A 23,503-nucleotide genomic window follows, 5' to 3' on the forward strand; every position below is an offset into this window, starting at 1 on the left:
AGTGCAATATAGACTGAAAGTGCAGTAGTGTAGTGGGTAACATTTCATGATCAGTCGTTCAGTGCAGTTTCAGCTAAAAGAAAAAAGAAGTTATTTTTAAGTCTGTTTCTGCAGCTGTTGAGGCACCTGTAGTGCCTGCCCAAAGGAAAAAGGGTGAATCGTCCATGGTTGGGTGACAGGTATCTTGGATCTAGATTCTTTCCCTTTGCAGACAGTGTTTTTTGTAAATCTTACTCTCCATGGTGTGTAGCTGAATACCAATGATTTGTTTGGTGGTTCTCACCAACCTCTTCAGGGCTTTACAGTCTGAAGGTCACAGGTGATGGCGATGATGTCATGGTCATGTCATTATCATGTTGATGTTATAGTTCTTGGGCACTGATGATAAAAATAATAATAATAACTAGAGAGGCACATTTCCTGAAGAAAATGTGAGTGGTGCTTGCTGTGGTATCATAGATATATCTATGATGTCATAACTATGATGTCATAGCCTATTGTGGGCGTCAATGTTAAGTCTATTTTTGGGGCGCCCACCCCTTAGAAAAGTCACAGCACTCCATTCCTGAATAAGCCGTACGATTTGACACCTCATTCTTGGCTCTACGACAAAAGGTGCAGAACTAGTTATGCGCCAAACTTTTGTAAGGAAGAAGAATAAGAAGAAGAAAAGAAAAAAAATCCTGTGAGATAACAATAGTAGTGCTTTGCTTTGCAAGCCTGTGAGATAACAATAGTAGTGCTTCGCTTTGCAAGTACCACTAATAATAATAAGTTACACATTTTGTGAGTTCTGCATTTTTGCATCATTCCCATATTCTGGTAGCAGCACAATTTACACATTTTAAAAATAATGCTTTCTTCAGTTCACCATGACATATCAGAAAACCCAATGATGTTGGGTTTAATGTCTGAAGCCTCATCCATCGACAAACACTGGCAGGACTTCTGCATAAGCAGTTTTCTGTCAGTAATTGACTAGTGCTCTGTTGGCACACGAATCTGTGCTGTTGAGTTGTATTAATCTTCCTGGGTTTTATAAAGAAGAGCCGTTAACAGTGCAAAAACTGTTTCCCGCCCTTTTTAATCTTTTTTACCGATCGATTAATTAGTAGCTCTCATGTACCTGTTTATTCTTCCAGCACGAGACAAATTAATAAAACAGATAAAAAGGATCAGAAAATATACTTGGGCAGCTGTCAATATACAGTACCTAGGTCGGCCCGCCCAAGGAAACTATGTGTGGGAAACACTACACTAATTATATCATAGCCACAAGCTTTAGTGTGTGTATTTTTTCCATGCTTGTATTGGTGCCCCCTTAATTTAGCACCCCAATTCGCTGCATGCAGTATATTGCATATCCACTTTTTGTGCCTCTTCTTTTAGCCTTCATGTTAAAAATTGGATACTGTACAGGTGCATCTCAATAAATTAGAAATTAGAGTGATTCAATTCAAAAAGTAAAACTCATATATTATACTGTATAGATTCATTATACTGACTAATATACAGGCTGATATACAGGCTGATATATTTCAGTAGTTTATTTCTTTTAATTTTGATGATTATGGATTACAACAGATAAACACCCAAAATTCAGTATCTCAGAAAATAAGAATATTGTGAAAATTGTCAATATTAGAGACTCTTGGTGTCACTTTATAATTAGCTAATTAACTCAAAACACCTATAAAGGTTCCCTGAGCCTTTAAATGGTCTCTCAGTCTAGTTCAGTAGGCTGTCTGTTCACAGAGTGCAGTATTCAAGCACATTCATGGAAAGTTAAATGGAAGGGGAAAAAAGGGATATAAAAAGGTGCACAAGCAACAGGGATAACTGCAGCTTTGAGAGGACTGTAAAATGAGGCCCATTCAAAAATTTGGGGGCGATTTACAAGGAGGGGACTGCAGATGGAGTTAGAGCTTTAAGAGCCACCATGCGCAAACATACAGTATCCAGGACATGGGATATAACTGTCACATTCCTTGTCTTAAGTCACTCTTGAACCAGAGACAACGTCAGAGGCATCTTACCTGGACTTGAAAAAAAGGATTGGACTGTTGCTCAGTGGGCCAAAGTCCTCTTTTCAGATGGAATTCAAGATTTCAAGAATTCTATTTGTCACATACATGGTTGTACAAGTTAAATTTTGCATTTCATTTGGAAATCAAGGTACCAGAGTCTGGAGGAAGGGAGGAGAGTCCAGTTGCTTGAGGTCCAGTGTAAGGTGTACAACAGTTAGTGGTTTGGGAAGCCGTGTCATCTGCTGGTGTTAGTCCACTGTGTTTTATCATGTCCAAGGTCAGCGCAACCATGTATCATGAAGTTTTAGAGCACTTCATGCTTCCCTCTGCTGACCAGCTTTATGGAGATGCTGATGTTATTTTCCAGTAGAATTTGACACCTGCCCACACTGCCAAAAGTACAAATACCTGGCTTAAGTACCGTGGTATTCCTGTGCTTGACTGGCCAGCAAACTCCCCCAATCAAAACCTCATAGACAATTTATTAGGTACTGTAACGAGGAATATGTGAGACACCAGACCACCCAACAGTACAGAAGAGCTGAATGCCTATATCAGAGCAACCTGGGCTTCCATAACACCTCAGCAGTACCACAGACGAATCGCCTCCATGTCACGCTGCTTTGCTGCAGTAATTCATGCAAAGGGAGCCCCGACCAAGTATTGAGTGAAGTACATGTTCATACTTTTCAGTAGTCCAACATCACAGTGTTTAAAAATCTTTTTTTTTAATTAGTCTTAAGTAATATTCTAATTTTCCGAGATAGTGAATTTAGGGTTTTAGTTATCTGTAAGCCATAATCATCAAAATAAAATAAAATATCTATTTTTTAAATATATCAGTGTGTGTGTAATGAATCTATATAATGTACAAGTTTGACTTTTTGAACTAAATTTCTAAAAAGGACCCTCTGTCCTGCAAATATTAGTTTTACCTGCTTTATCAGAACTTCTATTTAGAAAATCCTGTTAATTAGCTGATTAATTAATTCAATTAGTTGCACTGGGGGCAGGGAAACACTAAACGATGCAGGGCACTGGACTGGTAATGCAGTATGTCAACGCGGAAAACCAACATGATTTGATACCATTGGCTTTCCACATAATTGACTGAACGCCGCAGTGAGTACGATGCACCGTAAACAGCAATTCATGCGACCCCTGCTTACCAAGGACATATCGCACGGAGACACATATTCTGTATTGTGATGTGGCGAGAAAAATGTCTATTATGCGACTGAAACCTTGCGTGCTGAGAGGAGAGGTCGGCTTCACCGGTAGTGCACGGGCGCGTTTGTGTTGTTTTGTCGGGACGTTTGCGGTGAGCTCACTTGGAGCATGCTAACTGCGCTAAACTGCTGCGCTGTGGGGGTGCAGTACCGTCGCCTCTGAACACACCAGTTAAAGGGTTTACAGTGGGTTTATTCGGCACTGAGACGTAGCTGTGATGTTAGCTGTGATGTTAGCTGTGATATGTGTGTTTGAAGAATGAATGTACGTTGTGTTTTTGTATGTAGTATAGACTCCTGCATGATGGGCATGCTTTGTGTCGGTATAATCTGACTTTCCTTCCCTTTGCCTATATAAGGGCATCTGGTTAGATCTATTGTGTTGGTTAGTCTGTGCTATCGTGCTAATATGAAAGCAAATCTTTGAGATGTTATTAGTCGGTCACCGTGATTATTTTTTAGAATGACAGCATCGCTATCGCTACCGATGCACTGTCCTTCACAAGCTATTAAATGAGTTCCTCCACCCGTTTGGGTTTGGACTTCATGCAAACGCAGTCACCTCCGGCTTGTTAAGCTACAGAAGACAGGTAATTGTATATGGCAAATATTTTCAGTGATGACAAACTGTATCTAGCCGAAGAAAGATTTTTTTAGAAAGAAATCCTAGAAAGCATCCCCTCCTGCTGTAGAATGGCTTCCTGGGATCGTAAAGACGGTGTGGATGGAGCGTGTGTCAAACCTCTGCCTTATCCGTGTGAGGACTCTGCCCAGGCGCAGAAATCGAAAAGCCTACCTACGCTCAACGAGACACAAGTTTTAGAAACAGACGGGCCTGAACACCCCCCGCCAGAAGGCGCAGATGTCAGCTCCTCGTCCAAAGCGGAGGAGTCTCTCAACTCGTCGAGCGGGGACGCGGGCGGTGTGGCAGGGAGGAGCCGCCGGATCGCTGCGGTGATCCCCGCACAGTTGGCGCGCGTGTCCCTCAGGCGCTACCTGCGCGTGCTGTTCTCGGACTCGCGCTGCTTCTTGTTCTACATGTGTTACCTCACGTTCATTCAGTCGCTCATGGTGTCCGGCTACCTCAGCAGCGTCATCACCACTATAGGTAAAGCGCCTGCACACACACTCTCTCTCTCTTTGACTTTAGCTTCCATTCTTGTTTTTATTACTTTATACCTTCATAATGTTTAATGCAAACCGTTAAATGCGTAAAAAATCATTACATCACGATATCAGAAAACTTACAGCACTGATATATAGTCAGAAAACATTTTACACTTATGCCATTTTCACATCTTAAAAGTGTTGTAGTTTTAGTTTTCATTTAATCTGTTTATGTTGGAACCTGAGCGGAAATATAGAATTATAGCCACTCATGTTTGCTTATTACTTCTTGCTTTTGTCCTTTTAGCAGGTCTGCCTCAGCCACCAGCTTCTCTACTTATTTTAAGATCTTCATTTTCCCTCTTCCTGCTCTCATATAGTCTGCTATGGTCCTAGCATTCCAGGAAGCTTGATTCGTGGATTGATTGATATCTTACTGCACTCTAAGGCCCTGACATAGCTGAAATTCACTAATTAGGTATCAGGCTTCCTGGAATTCAATCTACTCTTTCTCGCATTATATTGCATGAACATTAAAAAAATGTTCCATTTGGAAAAAAAACTAAACTTATGGATATTCGGTTGTTAGCATATTTCAGATGTGAGATGCTATGAGCACGTTCACACTATGAGCTGTGGCACAGATTCCAGGACAAAGTCTGGGACGATTGAGTAATATGAACATGGTGTATTGAGCCTGGGCACGGATCAGGGTAACAAGCTTGAGTCTATTTGAAAAGATCTTGAACACGGTACATGGACATGGATCAAGTCAAATATAGAAACAAATTTTACCTAAACACGGAAGTGGTCTGCTGTTGAGAACATGATGTCATCAGTGTCATCTGTCACATCCAGTATCTCTGTGTACGTGCAACACGAGCCATACTCCTTCTCTGAATTACACTAGCTGATAAAGTAGGAAAGCAGGTGAAAGAGTCATGCTTGAAATTTTTAGGGTGAATATGCAAGAGTATTTGGGTACAGAACAATATTATTAATATGGGAGCTGATTAGCAGTGGAGAGGGGAATATGAACAATTGTACCTGGGCACGGTACGAATCAATTTTGCCTTATGTGAAAGTAGCTTTTCAAGTAGCTATGTTCTTAATCTATTGTCCTTAGACATTCCTTTTTATGCCCCATTAGCTAGCCTTCCTAATATCACATTTTCCCTCTATACCACGTTTAATAATATATTTACTGCTTTTTAAACCATAATGCTAAGACTGTTAAAGTTCCCTACTGATGATATCACTCACTCATCGTCATTACCACTTAATCCTGTATTCAGGGTCACATGGGTCTGAAGGCTATCCCAGGAGTCTTATAGGGCACAAGGCAGGGTACACCCTGGACAGGGTGCCAATCCATCGCAGGGCGCACAGACATACACACACATTGTACGGGCAATCTTTGGACTGTGAGAGGAAACCGGAGTACCCGGATGAAAACCCACCAAGCACAGGGAGAACATGCAAACTCCATGCACACAGAGACGGGAATCGAGTCTGGCCGGGAATCGAACCCTGACCCTGGAGGTGACAGTGGCCAGGTAAAAACTGCCTGAGATGATGTTAGGAAGAAACCTTGAGAGGTACCAAACTCTAAAGGGAGCCTAGCCTCCATTGGGTGATGCTGGAAAGCTCATTCATAAATATAATCCTTTTGTAACTGTGTTGTATGGTCAAAAAGTACAATTCCATAACATAAAAATAACGAGAGAATGAGCAGGTGCACCCAAGAGAGACCTACATAATTAGGTATGCTTACTGTGAGCTTAGTAAGAGAAAGGTTTTCCCTTCTGCTCTAGCCTTTAATATTCACAGTACCTGTGTGTAATGGTCTGTATGAGAAGATTCAATGCTTTATAGGTTATTTTAATAGTAGTATTTTAAATTAATGCAAAATATTAATGGCAGACACTGCAGTGGGGAAGAGATAGGGGAGATGCGCTTATATATTTTGCTTTTAGTAAGGACTCTGGCTGTTTCATTCTGGACTTACTAGAGCTTGTTTATCAACATACTGGGACGTCCAGACAATAAGGCGTAAGCCAATCTAAAGGTAATGAAGAAACAACTCAGTTTTTCTGCATCATATAATGACATTATATAGCCTATCTTAGCAATATTGCTGAGATCAAAGAAGGCTATCCTAGTAATATTACCTACACGGGCTTCTCATTAAAGAAATAAATTAATAATCACACTAAGGACTTTGCACTGGTGGCTCAGTGGTAGAACAACAACAACAACAACTAAGGACTTTTACCGTTTTACATGAAAGATAATTGCCATCCAGCGTTACTATGTAATCAGAATGTTTCTAGCTGCATGTGGTCCTAGTACCAGTACCTCCGTCTTGTCAAAATTAATGAAAAGGAAATTACTAAACATCCGATGTTCAAGAGCCTTTACACATTTCTCATCATAATTAAGATGGTGTTACTAATCTGGCTTTGTTTAAATATGCAACTTAATGTCATCAGTGTAGCAGAGGAACCTTATATCACGTTTGCAAATTACATTACCCAGATTAGGCATAGTCTTATTCACAAAGTCTCCCCACTCTGTTCTTTGTTTTTTATTTTTTTTTTATGAATTAATTTTTTTTTTTTTAAGTGGAGCATGTTTAAAAAGCTGGCGAGAAATATATGGATTTAGTTTGTGGAATATTTTAAGCAGCTTTTCCAGAGACAAGAATACCACATTGTGAGTCTGTGCAAGATTTAATAGATAAATACATGAGTAAGACTTATAAAGAGTTATATTAAACTAGGCGTAATTTTTTTAACACATGTAATAAAGAAAAATCAGTGGGCCTAAAATAGAACTTGTGGAACACAAAATCTTACCTTACTAAGGCAAAGAACAGTCACTATTTACATCTACAAACTGAAATCGATCCCTTAAATAACCTGAGCCAGGAGACAGCCGTTCCCCCCACTCCAACATCATTTTATAATACATCAAGAAAAGTAGTATGATCAGTGGTGTCGAAAGCTGCACTAAGGTCAAGCAACATTTGCCAGGACACGCAACCATGATCGGAGACCAGTTGTAGGTCGTAAAAGCTTTTAAAACATAATTTAATCATGCAAAACTTGATGGGTTGTTATAGCATGCATATTCAAATTTATATTTCAATATCATATATGATAAATTAATATCATTTGGGTGTTCAGTTATGTGAGCTTTGTAACTAGTTTTGACTAATGCTAGGCGATTTTTCTCCATTAATTCAGTTCAGTTCAAATTAAAGAAATAAGCAGCACAATAATAAGGACTTGGAGATAAAGTCAGAGAGGCCAGATTGAGCTGGTTTGGACATGTTCAGAGAAGAGATGGTGAATATATCCGTAGAAGGATGCTGAGGTTGGAACTGCCAAGCAGGAGGTCTAGAGGAAGACCAAAAAGGAGATTTATGGATGCAGTGAGAGAGAACATGAAGTTAGTTGGTGTGAGAGAAGAGGATGCAAAGGATAGGGTTAGATGGAGGCAGGTGATTCGATGTGGCGACCCCTGAAAGGGAACAGCCGAAAGACAAAGAAGAATAAGGACTTGTAGCAAGATGTTTAAATACCACTTCTGAGATATGGCATTTATCATTTTCATATGAGTCAGATCAACACATTTATTTAAAATATAATTCAGCATTCCATCCCAAGCAACCTAATTTGTCCGTCAGAATTACATCATTTCCAACTTGTGTTTTAAATTAAATAAACAATTTATGACTGTTCTAAAGCTACTACCTGTATCTACAGCAAATTAGATTTAAAAGGTTTTAAAGTAGTTTTATTTAGTTTATTTCTGTCACGATTGGGGTGTATTGGCGGATTTTGATCACCATGGGCGGAGAGAGCAGGCATAAAGGCAGAGGGGATTTTAACAAAAAAAAAAGAGTTTTTTAATCAGAGTTGTCACAATAATAATAAAGACACAAAACAAACTCAAACAATACTTAATAAAATGGGGTTAAGCACGGTCTCTCTGGCAGGACACAGACAAAGGGACACTACCAGGCACTAATACCTGTTACACTAGGTTTGAGATTGGTAGTGGGGAACACAGGCTAAAGGGTGCCTAACACGTCCTGTGGCGAAACACAGGCAGAAAGACGACTAACACACGTCCTGTGGCGAAACACAGGCAGAAGGAAGACTAACACACATCCTGTGGTAAGACACAGGCAGAAGGACGACTAACACGTAACAGGACACACAAACTACACGTGGAGCTGAAACTGGACACGACAAGACACCCGACGATACAGGGGAGACACGTAGAGACTAGGGACAAAGAGAGAGACGGGACTAGGGCTAAAGACATGGCAATCAGCTACACATTTACCTAGCTAAGCATGTCCTTAGCCCCAACATGCACTATGCTACACTTACCTAATAGCTCAACACACACTAGGGAATTGGGGCACAGAAACACAGCGACTAGGCTAGGGGACGCACCCCCGCGACTAGGCTAGGGGACGCACCCCCGCGACTAGGCTAGGGGACGCACCCCCGCGACTAGGCTAGGGGACGCACCCCCGCGACTAGGCTAGGGGACGCACCCCCGCGACTAGGCTAGGGGACGCACCCCCGCGACTAGGCTAGGGGACGCACCCCCGCGACTAGGCTAGGGGACGCACCCCCGCGACTAGGCTAGGGGACGCACCCCCGCGACTAGGCTAGGGGACGCACCCCCGCGACTAGGCTAGGGGACGCACCCCCGCGACTAGGCTAGGGGACGCACAAAGGCTCACTGGGGAACTAGGGAGGCAGGAAACACAGCACAGATAGAGACACAAAGGGGCTATGGCTAGAAGCATGCTAGTTAGCTCAACATAGATTTTAGCTAAACATACTCCTAGCCAAACACACACCTAGCTACTTACCTGGCTCTAGCTAAACACACAAGAAACAGGGGGACATAACCACAATACTCACACCACACAAGACATGACTGCATCAGCTCCACAACCACAGATACACAGAACATATACAGAAACATTGCCAATATGAGAGCCCAAGTCAACTCAAATCAAATTATAAACTAAACAAAAAACAAAACAAAACAAAACAAAACAAAACAAAATGCCCACACAAATGACAGTAGTTAAACTAATAATGCTCGACCCAGTTTCCCAGACTTATCCGCTATTTATAGTAAGATTAATGGCTACCTCGGCTCAGGTGTGCACTCGCATCACCTGACCGAGGTGCCTTCTGGGAAACTGAGTCAGCCAACAAAAACTACAACTGAAAAACAGTTTACAATTTCTGAAGCTGTGGGTAGCCATGTTAATTTAATGTCACCCTGTATAAACTCAGATTTGGCTATCATACCCTGAGGTGAATGACAAGTTATTGCTGTAGCATTTCATATAAATAATGGCATTAATGTTTTCAAGAAATTCTTTAAATATCGCTTACAGTATATGAAAGAACCATTGTTTGCGCTATTTGCTGCAGATATAACTGTTACTATTCTTAAGGTATAAAAATTCTTTTTTTAATAAACACCTTTTTGTGCAAACCTTTTGTGTTTAGAATACCATGGCCAGTTTGCCACTATTTTTCTTAGAAAATGTTTATATGGCGATCAGTCATAATATTAACACCATTATCAATTATATACCCATAAACTGATGACAGGATCATTAACCTATCTGTCGGACTGAAGACCAGCCTGCCCGGCCCAATCCCAAAAGAAAACCCAAAGCAGCACAAACAACCGAAAAACAGTCAATGCACAACAGGAAGGTATCAGAACATCCAGTGCATCACAGCCTGCAGATAAAGAGTTCAAGGTTGTGACTCGGACTCTAAACTCCCCAGATTGCAATACAAAAATTTCAGTATAGCATTTAAATGCTCGTGCCTCAAATAGTTGATTAGGTATTCTAATACACATTACTAGGTCAAATTTGCAGTAGAAATAAGTCAGAGGTTTAAGGTAAAAATTCTTTATAATTTGCAGGACACTGGGTCACCAGTAAGAATGAAAAACCTGCAAACCACCCTGCTACTTTTTAGATTGTTGTGGACACCAGTGAACTACAGTAAGGTTTAGAGCCTCATTATTACTACTGCTGCAATCTGTGTGTTTCAGAAAAGCGCTACAGTCTGCGTAGTTCCGAATCTGGTCTACTTGTCAGCTGTTTTGACATAGGAAGTCTCCTCATTGTCGTCTTCATCAGCTACTTCGGTGGACGTGGCCGGCGGCCACGCTGGCTTGCCATAGGCGGAATGGTCATTGCTGTGGGTGCTGCACTTTTTTCCCTCCCGCACTTTATCTCTCCACCTTATCAGCTAGAGCAGCTGAACACTACAGGACGCGGAGGGGGGCTTTGCACTATTACCAATAGCAGTAGAAGAGATGGACCAGAGGCATGTCCACGGGACCAGGAAGGCACTGAGCATGCTCTGTATGTTGCACTGTTTATTTGCGCTCAGATTTTGATTGGCATGGGGTCCACACCAATTTACACGCTTGGACCCACCTACTTGGACGACAATGTGAAAAAGGAGAATGCATCACTATACTTGGGTAAGAAACACAGATCTGTCTTAACTAGCTTTTTTGATTGTCTGTTAGTTTTTTGTGTAGCTAAATTCTTTTTAATCTTTTTTAATTTTTTTTAAATGATCAGGCACTGATGTGTTAATGAAATGAAGACTCACTTTTGCTTTTGCTTTTCACTCACAGTATTACTGACCAGGAAATATAGGTGTTTAAATTGAAGTGTCTAGAATATTAAGCACTTTATTTGTAACAAGAATATGGTATTTAATAAGTAATATTCTGAAATCTGTTTAATTGTTGTAAACTGTATGAAATACTGAAAAGTTTAACCCTTTGCCAACAAGAATGTAAGGTGCCTTCCTTCCTTTTGCCAAATTATTGTATTTTGGATATGGTAATAGTAAATCTCTGCTCTGTTTCACATTGTGGTGAAATGTAAACAAAAATTCCAGTGCAATAGACTAAAATAGTATTAATCATATTTTAATTTGCCACTGTATTAAATAAAGCGTAGCAGAATTATTCTGACGTTACAAATTTAGACTTGCTCCATTTCAATTTTTCATTAGCATGTTATTAGCATATACTGTAGTAATTATCTAAATAAAATACATCAGTAATGTGTACGTATGTGTGTGCGTGTACTGTATGCATGTGTGTGTTGGTTGATATGGGTATGTCTGGGTGTGTAAGCAATCATGTATGTAATGGGAGCTCTAGGTCCGGCTGCTGGCTACCTGCTGGGTGGAGTTCTGATTGGGTTTTACGTGGACCCAAACACTGTTGTGAACATTGACCAGAATGACCCACGTTTTGTAGGAAACTGGTGAGAGACACAAAAAGACTCTCTTAACATATATTAATCTCAGAGGCAGATTTGGATATGGGCAATATAAGCAGTTCCCCAGTGAGGCAACTTGCCAGGGTGACACTGCAGTTGGGCTACGCTTTCTCACTGCAGTCGGTGAATGTTACAGTTCAACTGGCACCATAAAAAAAGCACTTGCTGTGATTGTATTAAACTAGTTGTGTTGGTCTACAGCTGAGTGTAATTATTGTGTTAACACTTTCACAGACTAAACACTAAAAACCACAAATGATATGTGACACATTGCATATGGGGAAACATTCTTTTAGAAGCATAGTGAGCCTTCAATGAAATGAGTGAAAATAATTGTATAAAATTCCATAAAAAAATTTTATCAGAAAAAATTTACCTCATTAAACGACTGGCACAAATCTGTTAATGCATATAGATTATAAAACACAAGCAGTTAAAGTTTCCCACAACTGAAACAGGTGGAAATTGGGCAGGAATTGCACCCTTATGCACACCATCAGCACACCATCAGCATGTCTGGCACTAAAGTAGGGCTGAATAGAGTTGTAGTTTTAGCATGTATTGCACCCTGGACGAACTCCTGTTTAGCACCCCACAAATAAAAAAAGCACAAATCTGCTTTAATGTTTTATTCAGAGATTTTGAACAACACAGTTGACTAATTCTAAGAGTAGGCACTGAAAAAAAATATATATTGGAAAAAATATAAAATATCAGCGTAAATCTTTATGATGTCATCACAGTGAGTATTGTGCTAGTTAGTTTGTAATCATCAGTGTTACTTTTTAAAGTAACTAATTACATTACAAAATGACTGTCTTTAAAAAGTAATCAGTTACATTACAGCGTTACTTTCTGATAAAAGTAACTAGTTCGAGTACGTTTCCATTGCGAAAATAAAAACTCCTTTGTGATTCCTCATGCAAGGGGGTGGGGCTTGTAGGACGACTTTCACACAATAATGAATTGGGAATGCCTGCTGTCTGACTCACGGCTTACATAAATTGTCTAAATAACCGAGTACTTAAAGGGCGGACCTAAATCGATACATCAAAAAAGTAATCCAAGTACTCTAACGCGTCTTACTTTGTAACACGTTACACCCAACACTAGTAATCATATGGCTACATTTATTATTAGGTAAAACCATGTAAAATTATATCTGAAGCTAGTAACATACAGTAGGTTAACAAATTGCAGTGTTATTGTACTCATCATTACAGTTATCATTAAAGGATGATATTGTCCTCAGAACTAGATAACATAGCTGCATACCTTCTTTTCTCTTTTTTTTCTTCTTTTTTCTTAACTGCCATCAGTACATTACTCATCACCCAAACACTGTCAACTAATAGTCACGACTAAACCAGTTTATCTTGATGGTGTGCAGACTGGTTTTATAATATTCCTAATGATTTTAGACAAGCCAGAATAAAATGCTTGTTTTTTAAATTATCCCATAGTAGTCTAAATTTCACAGTATTGCGAGTGATCTGGGGTCTGTTTCATAGCATAATTCAGTGTGGTTGATTTTATTAAGTTAATTATTAGGTTATTTCATGGAGGCCCCCACTCCCCCAGTCTGTCATCTAGTATCATCCGCCTAGTAGCCACACCATCTTGCACTTCTAATGTAAGTGGGAGACCTTTCTAGGCAATTAGCCTGCATTGCTTACAAACTAGAATTGGGACACCCACTCTGACAAGTTGACTTGGTAAAGTGACATGGTTTCAGTGACATGCAGATAAGCAGGAGAAAACTGATCATACAAATGTCCCCAAATTTTTTTTTGTCTTTGTGTGCCCTGTCTTGGCAGGATGCCGCACTGGGATCATGCCCATGTCGTTCGTACCTAAATCTGTCTCTGACTTATACAACATGACAGTGGATTATTAATGTTGTATCATGAACTCTGTTGAATTCGCTGTTTCCTCAGCCAGGCAGTTCAGACTTGCCATAGACTGAGCTTTTAACATGATGATGATGCAAACATGTCAGAAGCAAAAAAAAAAAAAAGTCTCATACTTTTACACCATCTCACAATTGGCAAAAAGGAAAAAGAAACATTATTTGCCTTCTCAATTTTGTATTTCCAAATTTTGTATTTCAAAATTTGTATTTTGAGTTTATTTCATGCTTAAAGGAAAGTGTAGATTTTCTTTTATGGGGAAGTCCACTAAAGAAAAGAACAAGCATTGAGCTACCGTATGAGCCACATGCAGATGATTTTAATAATTAAAATAAAAACCAAGAAAACTGATTTATACTCTATGTAACCTGTCTCTGAAAAAGAGCTACATTCCTCACATAAAATTTTGCACTTAAGTAGCCATGTGATGTTGGCTAAATATATAATTTTTAAATTATATATGGAAATTTTGTATATAATTATGCAAACATGATAAGCATATATAACAAAATTGGTACAGTGTTTAATATGGTGCCTAAGGCTTTTGCACAGTACTGTACATTTTTAAATATGTCATTTTAGACATGTGCCAGGCGGCTATTAAATTAACTTACAAAAACTATCCCAATATTCCTGAATTTACCCAACTCTGAGCATACAATGCAATTTTCTGCAAGAAAAAATATTTGTTTTTGCTTGCATTTGCATCTGTCAGATATGGGAATCTACCTGCATTCACCCGTTGCTTCTGCTGTAACTTGTTATGCTCTTTCGTGTTTCACAGTTTTTCATGTGTTTCATCAGGTTTGTGCTATTGCCCCACACACAATTTTTTTCATTGTTGTTGATGAAAGTAAAATAGCTTCAACATATACTTAGTTTTGATGCCGTTTTGTAACTGACAACTTCATGGAATCTGTTTCTCTCTGTGGCTTAATATCGCCATTCTCTGCGCCATAGAGCTATGGGTCTAACGACAAGGTGGAAAGAAAAGTAGTCCTTATCCCAAACTGCAATTGAAAAAAATAATAATTTAATTAATAACATCACTACTTACAACAGTGTTTGTTATAGATTTTTGTTTATATGCAGATTGATTCACAAAACTGAACCATCAAGATCGGAATTATACGTTGTTATCGACCCACCATCATTACTATGTGCTGGCCACATGCTCCATATTGTAGTAATCGTTTAGCTGGTTATTCAAAATAGAAACCTGTGTTGGCATTTTAGCCATGCTAAGTGTATTGATGAAACTTGAAAAAGAAAAGACAATGCTTAAAAATAAAAATGACAGTCAGTAGTTATATTTACCAGGACAATATTACTTCAGCCTAATTCAATCTGATTGAAATAATTTTGATTAGCGATTCCCAGGTAACTGTTTACATGCACACTGATATGATAAGATGGTCAGAATGTAAATCATTTAATCATAATCCTAATTTTTTTAAATGGTTCTGTCTGCTGTGAAGCGTTTAATCTGCTGGAAATATACTGGTAGTAAAATATTACTGTCATTGTAAATGCAGCTACAGATTATGACATCAATAGGTTTCCCCGCTTCACACCAGACAACTTAGTGCATTTCAAAAAATTAGGATTATGATTAAATTATTTAAACCCTATAAATGACCATTTTATCATATCAGTGTGCATGTGAAGGCATTTACTGATCTACATCTAGAGAGAGAGAGAGAGAGAGAGAGAGAGATCTCTTAAGAACAGCGATCAGTAAATGCCTTAAGAACAGTGCTCACTTCTGAGTCTTTGCTTCGGACTACTATTCAGTAGTAATAGCTCCTGGTCCCTGGCAGAGGGAGGAGTCACGCTTACATATAGGAATCTGTCTCGCACAAACATCTAACTAATAATAGAGGAGACAATAGAGGAGACTTCCTGAAACCACAAGGCGAGCTTTGATGGATCGATGTGAAGCCTAATCAAACGTAATCAAGCTTAAAGTTATATAAACTTAATAAGAAAATATCATCATCTTCTATTACTACTACTTTTTTCTCCTTCTTCTGTTTTATTACTTTCAGATTTAACACTTCACACTCTGTTTTTTGCACCATTTTGGACCTGTCAGAAAATTTAAATTGTTAAAAATTGTTATTTAAATTGTTGCATTCCTACATAAAATAGGATGAATGCGAATGGCATTATATTATTAGATTTTTGGCACCGTCTTTGCACGTACATTAGATTTGTAAAAATGAACAGCATTTCTTTTCTTCTCACTGTCTCGCTCTTGTTGTAATGCCTGGGTTTTAAAACCTGAGACCTATCTTTCTGTTACCTTGTTTCTGTGCTAATGGGTTCTTATTGACAACATGATCTATCTCTTTCTCCATCTTTATCAGGTGGCTTCCTGCTTTTAAGATCTATCCCTCTCCTCCTTGCCCTCTTTTTCTCTATTCCCCAATATCTGTTTCAGGTGGAGTGGGTTTCTTTTCTGTGCTGTGGCTATGCTGCTAGTGATATTCCCCATGTTTGGCTTTCCAAAGAAGCTTCCCCCTCGCCACAAGAAGAGCAGCAGAAAGAAAAAGCGTGTGGGGGACCTACCAAGTGATGATGAGGTGATGAAGGAAAAGAGCCAAGCTGTTTCTTCCTCCATTGGCTTTGGAAAAGACATCAAAGGTAAATCTTCAGCGTACAGTGTTCAGTGTTGCGTATATAGAGATTATGTTTTATGTATTCGATGTTTCTTTTTTGCATCTAGACAGTAGAATTTACTGAGGGTTGTGTGTCATGTCAGGTTTTTAATTATCACACTAGACAAAGACATTGGTTTGATTTTAGTTTTTTTTTAAGATGATGATTTCTATAGCTCAATATGTTTTTTTTTTTTTTCTTGTATCTGACTTTCTGTCTTTTTATCACTTTGTTAATCCCTCTAGATTTGCCCAAGGCAGCCCTGCGTATCTTAAGCAATGTGACATTTTTATTTGTAAGTTTGTCGTACACAGCAGAGTGTGCCATCGTTACAGCATTCATCACTTTCATTCCTAAGTTCATTGAGTCTCAGTTTGGGGTTCCAGCATCAAGTGCCAGTATCTACACAGGTGATTGATCGCACACATACAGATACATACATGCACACATAACCACAAGCACACAGTGTTTTGTCCGTGCTGTAAGTTTTTACCATCTTGTAATGTTTTTTTCAACCCCCTCGCTGTAGGTTTGGTTATTGTGCCAAGTGCCGGTGTTGGGATAGTACTGGGAGGGTATATTATTAAAAAGCTGAAATTGGGAGCAAGAGAGTCAGCCAAACTGGCCATGATCTGTAGCGGAGTGTCTCTGCTCTGTTTCTCCACACTTTTCATTGTTGGCTGTGAGAGCATTAATCTAGGAGGAATCAACATACCCTACACTACTGGGTAAGAACAATAAAGTTATTAGACTTTTTTTCTGTGCGCTTTACTTCTTATGCAGCATAATACATGTACACGTATGTTGTTTATGGACAGCAATAATTAAAAAATAATTGTTTATTTAAAAAAGGAATCTCTGCCCTAAAAATATTAAGATACAATAGAATATGATAACACTTTTTCATAGTAATATACAGTACACCAGTTCAGGACATCTTCTTTCTGTATATCTGTATTTACATTTGTTGTTCCCACTCCAATGAATGGAGGGAACATTCTCATGTGACTAATGTTGTAAAAAAGTCTCTGTGTGATAGATATGTGACAGTTGACTAATTCGCTCCGCTGAGAATTAAAGAAATAGTGGTTGACAAAAAAAAACCTCTCCACAGTACCAATATACATATTCATACGTGGCCTACATACAAGAGCTGTAGCAAAGTAATGCAAAAGTGAGCATAACGTTTTTATTGTGTCGCCAAACTGCAAAGAGGATCACAATCTTCTCATGTCAGCATCATCATTGGTGTTACACTTTTCTTCTAGCCACATGTCCTAAACCATTCATGAGAATTAAACCAAACCTTTTACGGACCCTTCATTAGGAGGCATAGATGTGCAATAGTTAGTTAATTTTCTAATATATACGGTATATGTATTTTGTCATTTAATACTGTCTGATAGTATCCAATTGTCCTGAAAATTTTCATTCACGATTTATTTATGTATTGTCAAAACGTAAAATAACCGTGTGTTTTAAAAGAAGACGGAGAAAAGTATAGAAAGCCTTATGTCATTTGCCTGCTAAGCATAGGTGACAAATAGGGATCACTATCTGTCGTCTTGCATCGTTCACCACAACACTTATGTTGCCACTTACTAGCCAATGAAACATACCCAAATTAACTTCTGGTGTGCCCAGTATGAGTTTCCCTAAACCTCCGTTATGCAAACGCCTGGTATCTGAAACTTGCTGCTGTATTCTCTACCCGCTGCTTTCTTGCACTAATAGAAACTGTTTCTCACACCCGGTTCTAAACATTTAATATTTGCAGTTCCGCATCCAAATGCGTAACTAATAAAAGAGGAATTCATTATAAACTTAGTTAGGAAACATTTAATTTGCATTTGTGTCAGAATAATCAATAGCGTCAGGATAATCAATAGTCTTACATGTATAAAACACATGACTTATAAACCCCAGTGAAGTATTGAAAAACAATTTTTTTCCATACTTATTTAATTCTGTCTCTAAACAGTTAAAGTACAGTACAGTACAGATGGGGTACACCCTGCATGGGGTGCGGATCCATTTTGTATATACAGTACATATACACAGTGTATATATATATATATATATATATATATATATATATATTTTTTTTTTTTTTTTTTTTATGTATAATATGAACCTACCTTGGTGCACATTATCACTTGATCTCGTTTTCATCTCTGTCTGCAGACCCACACTGACTCTGTCCCATCGGAACCTAACTGGTGGCTGTAATGTTAATTGTGGTTGCCGGATCCATGAGTATGCTCCTGTGTGTGGTTCTGATGGAATTACATATTTTAACCCCTGTCTGGCTGGCTGCAGTGGTGTCTCCAATGACAGCTCAGGAGTAATCTCTTTCTTTCAATAAGTGTTGATTGTTGCACAAGTGAAAGCTAAATGAATCCGAACTTACGTTCACCCTTCCAGTCAAACAGCAAGTCTGTTTTACCAAGTCATGTTTTTCTTAACAGAATAAGTGTTTTTGTAGTATCACTATCAAATCACTTAAACCCAGGAATATAGCAATTGTCTTAATCGCTAAATAGTTTAGACTGAATGTTCAAATTCTGCATAGTTAAGTGAAATGTGTTCAATTTGAACTCATCATCTCTGAAAGAAATTAAGAATTCTAGCTCATGACTGCATAAATGTAGTGCATTACAAAATTGTTATATTGTGTGCATGTGTATGTTTTTTTACAGATGAGGAATTTTTCAGACTGTGCTTGTGTACAAAGCAGACAGGTGATCACTCCATCTGGAGGGAATCATGAGTTGCAAGTGGTCATTGTAAAAACTTATCTGAACGAGAACGGCTATGCGCTCGCTGGCAAGTGTGAGCGCACTTGTGGAACGCTTATAACCTTCCTCATCTTCCTCTTTATTGTTACGCTCATAACTGCCTGTGCACAGCCTTCTGCCATCATAGTCACCCTGAGGTACATTTCTTCCTCCCTGTCTCTCCCTCTCTTTTTCTCTCTGTTTTAACAGGGCTTTTTTTTTTTTTACATAATTTTACATGTATTGTTTAAATCCATAGTAGGCTTAAATATTTGTGTATACTTAACACTAATTATTATTAGTAAGTGTGCAAACTTGAGAACAATGAAAAATGGTATTTATGTTTACAGTTCTTTGTCTTCATGTAGGTCTGTGGAGGAGCAGGAGAGACCTTTTGCTTTGGGAATGCAGTTTGTTCTTCTTCGAACTCTCGGTATGACAGAAATATATTTCAGATTTTAAACATATAGACGTTTTCATTTAAGGTGAATCTGTAAATTAAATGTGGCAACTAGGGATGCAACGATACAATTTTTTCAAAACCGATCCGATACCAAAAATTCTGCGTATTGGCCGATACCGATACCAGTCCGATTTTAGTGGGGGTATTTTACCTTCAAAACTAAGGAATCTATACAATTCACTTGGTTTTAAAAAATTTATTTGTTTTAGGTCTAGAAAAAAAAATACCAAATCTGACTGCACATTGTTGGATGAAAAGAAGGAAATAAAAAGATGCATAAGATGCAATCTACAGTAGGGAAGACAACTTTATAAATAAAACTGAATTGTGCAGTAGCAAAATTAACAGTAACTACAACAGTTACTAGTTGTACCACAATTTTTACAAAAACGACCACATATTTACTGCAATTATTACATTTTTTTCTGATGAAAATCCAAAAAGTAAAATTCTAAATCAAATGAATCTTAAATCAGAATAGTAGCAAGCTGCAAGACCGTGCTTATTATACAGAACATCTTAAATTCATGAAAAAATAGTAGAAAAAACTACAATATAAGAACCAAGATAAATATAGGCATCACTAGCAATATAAACCTGCCTTAGGATTTACTTGAACATCATTGGTAGTTTTTTTTCTGCTCGTTAACAACAAGCTGTAATGAGTGAGCTACACAGCCCAAACAAGGGACTCCCAAATCATCCATCGCTTTCTTCATATTGCTGGCATTGTCCCGCAAAATCACGTGTACTTTGGATATAGGAATTTTCCATCCATCAATCATTACTTTAATTGACTTTGAAATCGCCCTGCTGGTGTGTGACCCCCTCATTTCCTTTACATGTAGCACAGCGCTTTGCAAATCATAATTTTCATTCAACCAATGTACCGTTAAACTTAGAAAGGACATGGGGCACACGTCAGAGCTCCAAATATCTGTGGTGAAGCTGAAGGACCAAACGTCTTTTAATTGGTCTGCAATATGTGAGGAAACTCTGGAATACAGCTTAGGCACAGCGCTCTCAGAAACGTATGTTCGAGATGGCAAACTATATTGCGGTTCCAGATGCTCCATGAGGCGACGGAAACCAGTGTTTTCGACAACAAACTAGCCTGTCACATTCACGTTTGGCTGCGTAAGCAGCGCAAAGTATTTTAAATGTATTTTATTTTAAAGGCAATATTTTAATAATAATTGTGTTTGTCTAAAAATTATTTTAGTTTTTTCCTGTAGACTAATATTTTTTGCTATTTATTTAATCAAACTCGGTATTAAAATTGGATTCGGTCACGCATCACGATATCCCATCGATTCAAAAAGCTTGGATTGGCGACGATACCGATCCAGAGTATCGGATCGATGCAACCCTAGTGGCAACCTGGGAATACCCTTCCTGTTTTCAAATTTACCACTGTGTTCGTAATAGCTGGCTCCAACTGTATAATGATGTGATGCTTATTGGACTGACAAACAGTAATTATTTGGTAGTATCGGAGCTTGGGTTAAAAACATACACAAATCTCTAATGTGAAAAAATAGATCAGTGTTACAAATGGTTTAACTGGAATGACCAAATGTAAATGTAAAACAAATGATCACATTTGGATTTCCTGTCCTTCTACAGCCTATATTCCTACCCCGATATATTTCGGCGCAGTGATTGACACCACCTGTATGCTCTGGCAGCAGGACTGTGGTGTTCATGGATCGTGTTGGGAATATGATGTCACGTCACTTCGGTTTGTCTACTTTGGCTTGGCCGCCAGCCTCAAGTTTCTGGGCTTCTTCTTTATCTTTCTCACATGGTATTCACTGAAACGGCGTGATGAGCAAGCAAGCATGCATGCACACACTGTATCTCCACTGGACACGGTTAGCCAGTTGATGTGCCATGCAGGGTGGCAAAAAGGTCATGCTCGCACACGCTCCTGCCCTGTCTTCCTGCCCCGACCCCCTGAACACTGCCATGCTGCTGCAGTGCCACCTGGACATTCCCTAAGCCGTGGGAACAGTTGCCCCAGCAATGGCCTCAAAGCAATAACCCTTCCCATCAGGTCTCTGGAGAAAGTGGTGATATGAAAAAGTTAGTGCAGACATACACAGTCGCACCCACCCAGATACAGTCGCACCCACACAGACACAGTTGCGCACACACTCGCTTACGGATACGCACACAAACACATTTACTCACCCAAATGCATAGACAGGGCATACCTGAAGATTTACTGGAGTCTCCAGCTCTCCTGCGTCCTCAGAGCCAATGCCGTGCCTTTTTTTTGTCCCTCCAGAAATAGTCTACAATCAACACAGTTTGTAAAAGTATTGGACTTAATACCTCAAAGGAATTGGTACCTCTCTCGTTTTACACATTTACATAGATTATTTCCTGTATTCATCCTGTTCATACACACACCAGTCTGTTTTCACACACATGTTCACACCACACTTTTTTGGTTTCTTTTTCCTGTTAGTAATGTGATGAGAGACTAAAGTTATGCTGTAGGCATTTGCACACTTGTCTAACATTTCACCCATTGGCCAGTTGCTCTGTTGCTTAACTGATTGGTTAAATGATTTGATTAAATAATATTGAGTGTCCTACCAAGTAGAAAAAAGGAATTTAAGCTGATTCCGGTAATTATGCAAACTTTACTCTCCTTTCTACACAGAGGTTTCCAGTTAAACCGAACAGGACAATGCTACTACACAAATGCAAATAAGAAACAGTATTGATTACATTGTCACTATTATTCTGTACTGAGGAAACATGTGTGTTACACTGGATAAAATCTACTCATGGGAAATAAAATAATTTCCAAGGGTTTAACTGGGTGTTTTGATGTCCCAATTGAAAAGATGTTTTAATAAAAACACAATGTAGTGTTGGTGTCTTTTTTTAAAGTATTAATTGTTCAAGGTGCTGCAGGGATGTAACTTCTGTTAATGACTCAACGTAAGTCAAATTTAACTGACTTGTGATTTGACTCATGTTTGTACAGTACTTGGTTGACTTGACTGAATACTCAGCAGGGATAGAAACCAGAGCAAATTTTAGAACTGTCCAAACATTTATACAGTTTTGCATTTCAATGTAATGATTCTTGCACACAGTAATTTATCTCAGTGTTATTTTTTCTTAGATGACTGTCAGGTTAAGTTTGGTATAGCCTCAAAAAGCCTTTTACTCTGTGCAGGGCAACTTTAGATTGGATTCTGTATTATTTAAAAAAAAAATCAAGGTAAGAAGTTGATTAGGTTAGATACAATGTATGTTAGCTTGCTATTCTAAAATTAATTAAATCAATAATGTTTATTTTAATAAATGCCTTTTAGACAATGAGTTTGAAGCTATAACCTTTTTTTTCAGTTTTCTCTTTTCTCACACTCTTCACAGTATGTAGGCACCTGAGCTCAACTGGTACCTTGAATCTTTTCTGTAAACATGTAAAAGTGAGTGGATGGTGGTGTAGAATCAGTGCACATAGTCCCTGATTAAAGATTAGAACTGTGTACAATTGTTTATTTTCTAAATAAAACAAGTGATTTATATACAGTACACACAATATAATATACTATTAGCAATATGTTTTCCTTGCTAGTCATATGGTAGATTTCTACAAACCTCAGTTAACCACCAAGCCCATGGTAAAACACTTAGATACCTGCTAATATGCAAAAAAAAAAATGTCATACAGCCATAATTTACTAGAACCAGTGTAATTTCCAAATGACAAGCACCCCTTGTAGTTCAAAAATCACATAAAAAATGCTAGGTAGTAATGGTGTAAACCACCTAGATATCATGAACCAAATTGTCATGAGGAAAAGGACTGCCTTATGACTACTTTGACCAAGCACCATCATTCACAATGTACAGGTTACCATCAACCAGTATTATCATATTTATAGCCTTTCAGTAAAACTTGTATGGTGTTTTTGCTCAAACTAACTTAAAATG

The 23,503-nt window shown here is 38.5% G+C and overlaps 1 protein-coding gene across 1 annotated transcript; it reads left to right on the forward strand.

The window, feature by feature from the left end:
• The first annotated feature begins 3,145 nt into the window (after window positions 1–3,145).
• Window positions 3,146–22,799, forward strand: slco5a1a (solute carrier organic anion transporter family member 5A1a). Its single transcript, XM_053486177.1, has 10 exons — window positions 3,146–4,364; window positions 10,478–10,915; window positions 11,585–11,717; window positions 16,086–16,288; window positions 16,549–16,713; window positions 16,833–17,031; window positions 18,488–18,647; window positions 19,003–19,238; window positions 19,449–19,513; window positions 21,170–22,799. Exons 1-10 carry the CDS (start codon window positions 3,950–3,952, stop codon window positions 21,622–21,624), a joined length of 2,469 nt encoding a protein of 822 aa, XP_053342152.1. The 5' UTR covers window positions 3,146–3,949; the 3' UTR covers window positions 21,625–22,799.
• Window positions 22,800–23,503: the final 704 nt, after the last annotated feature.

The sequence above is a fragment of the Clarias gariepinus genome, chromosome 25, assembly GCF_024256425.1.
Source record: "Clarias gariepinus isolate MV-2021 ecotype Netherlands chromosome 25, CGAR_prim_01v2, whole genome shotgun sequence".
In the NCBI taxonomy this organism is placed as follows: domain Eukaryota; kingdom Metazoa; phylum Chordata; class Actinopteri; order Siluriformes; family Clariidae; genus Clarias; species Clarias gariepinus.

Excerpts from the sequence above, each read along its gene's own strand:
- slco5a1a (XM_053486177.1), top strand. The coding sequence starts at position 3,950 with ATGGCTTCCTGGGATCGTAAAGACGGTGTGGATGGAGCGTGTGTCAAA. Across the intron at positions 11,718-16,085 it reads CCACGTTTTGTAGGAAACTG|GTGGAGTGGGTTTCTTTTCT; the intron begins GTGAGAGACACA and ends TATCTGTTTCAG. Across the intron at positions 16,714-16,832 it reads AAGTGCCAGTATCTACACAG|GTTTGGTTATTGTGCCAAGT; the intron begins GTGATTGATCGC and ends CCCTCGCTGTAG.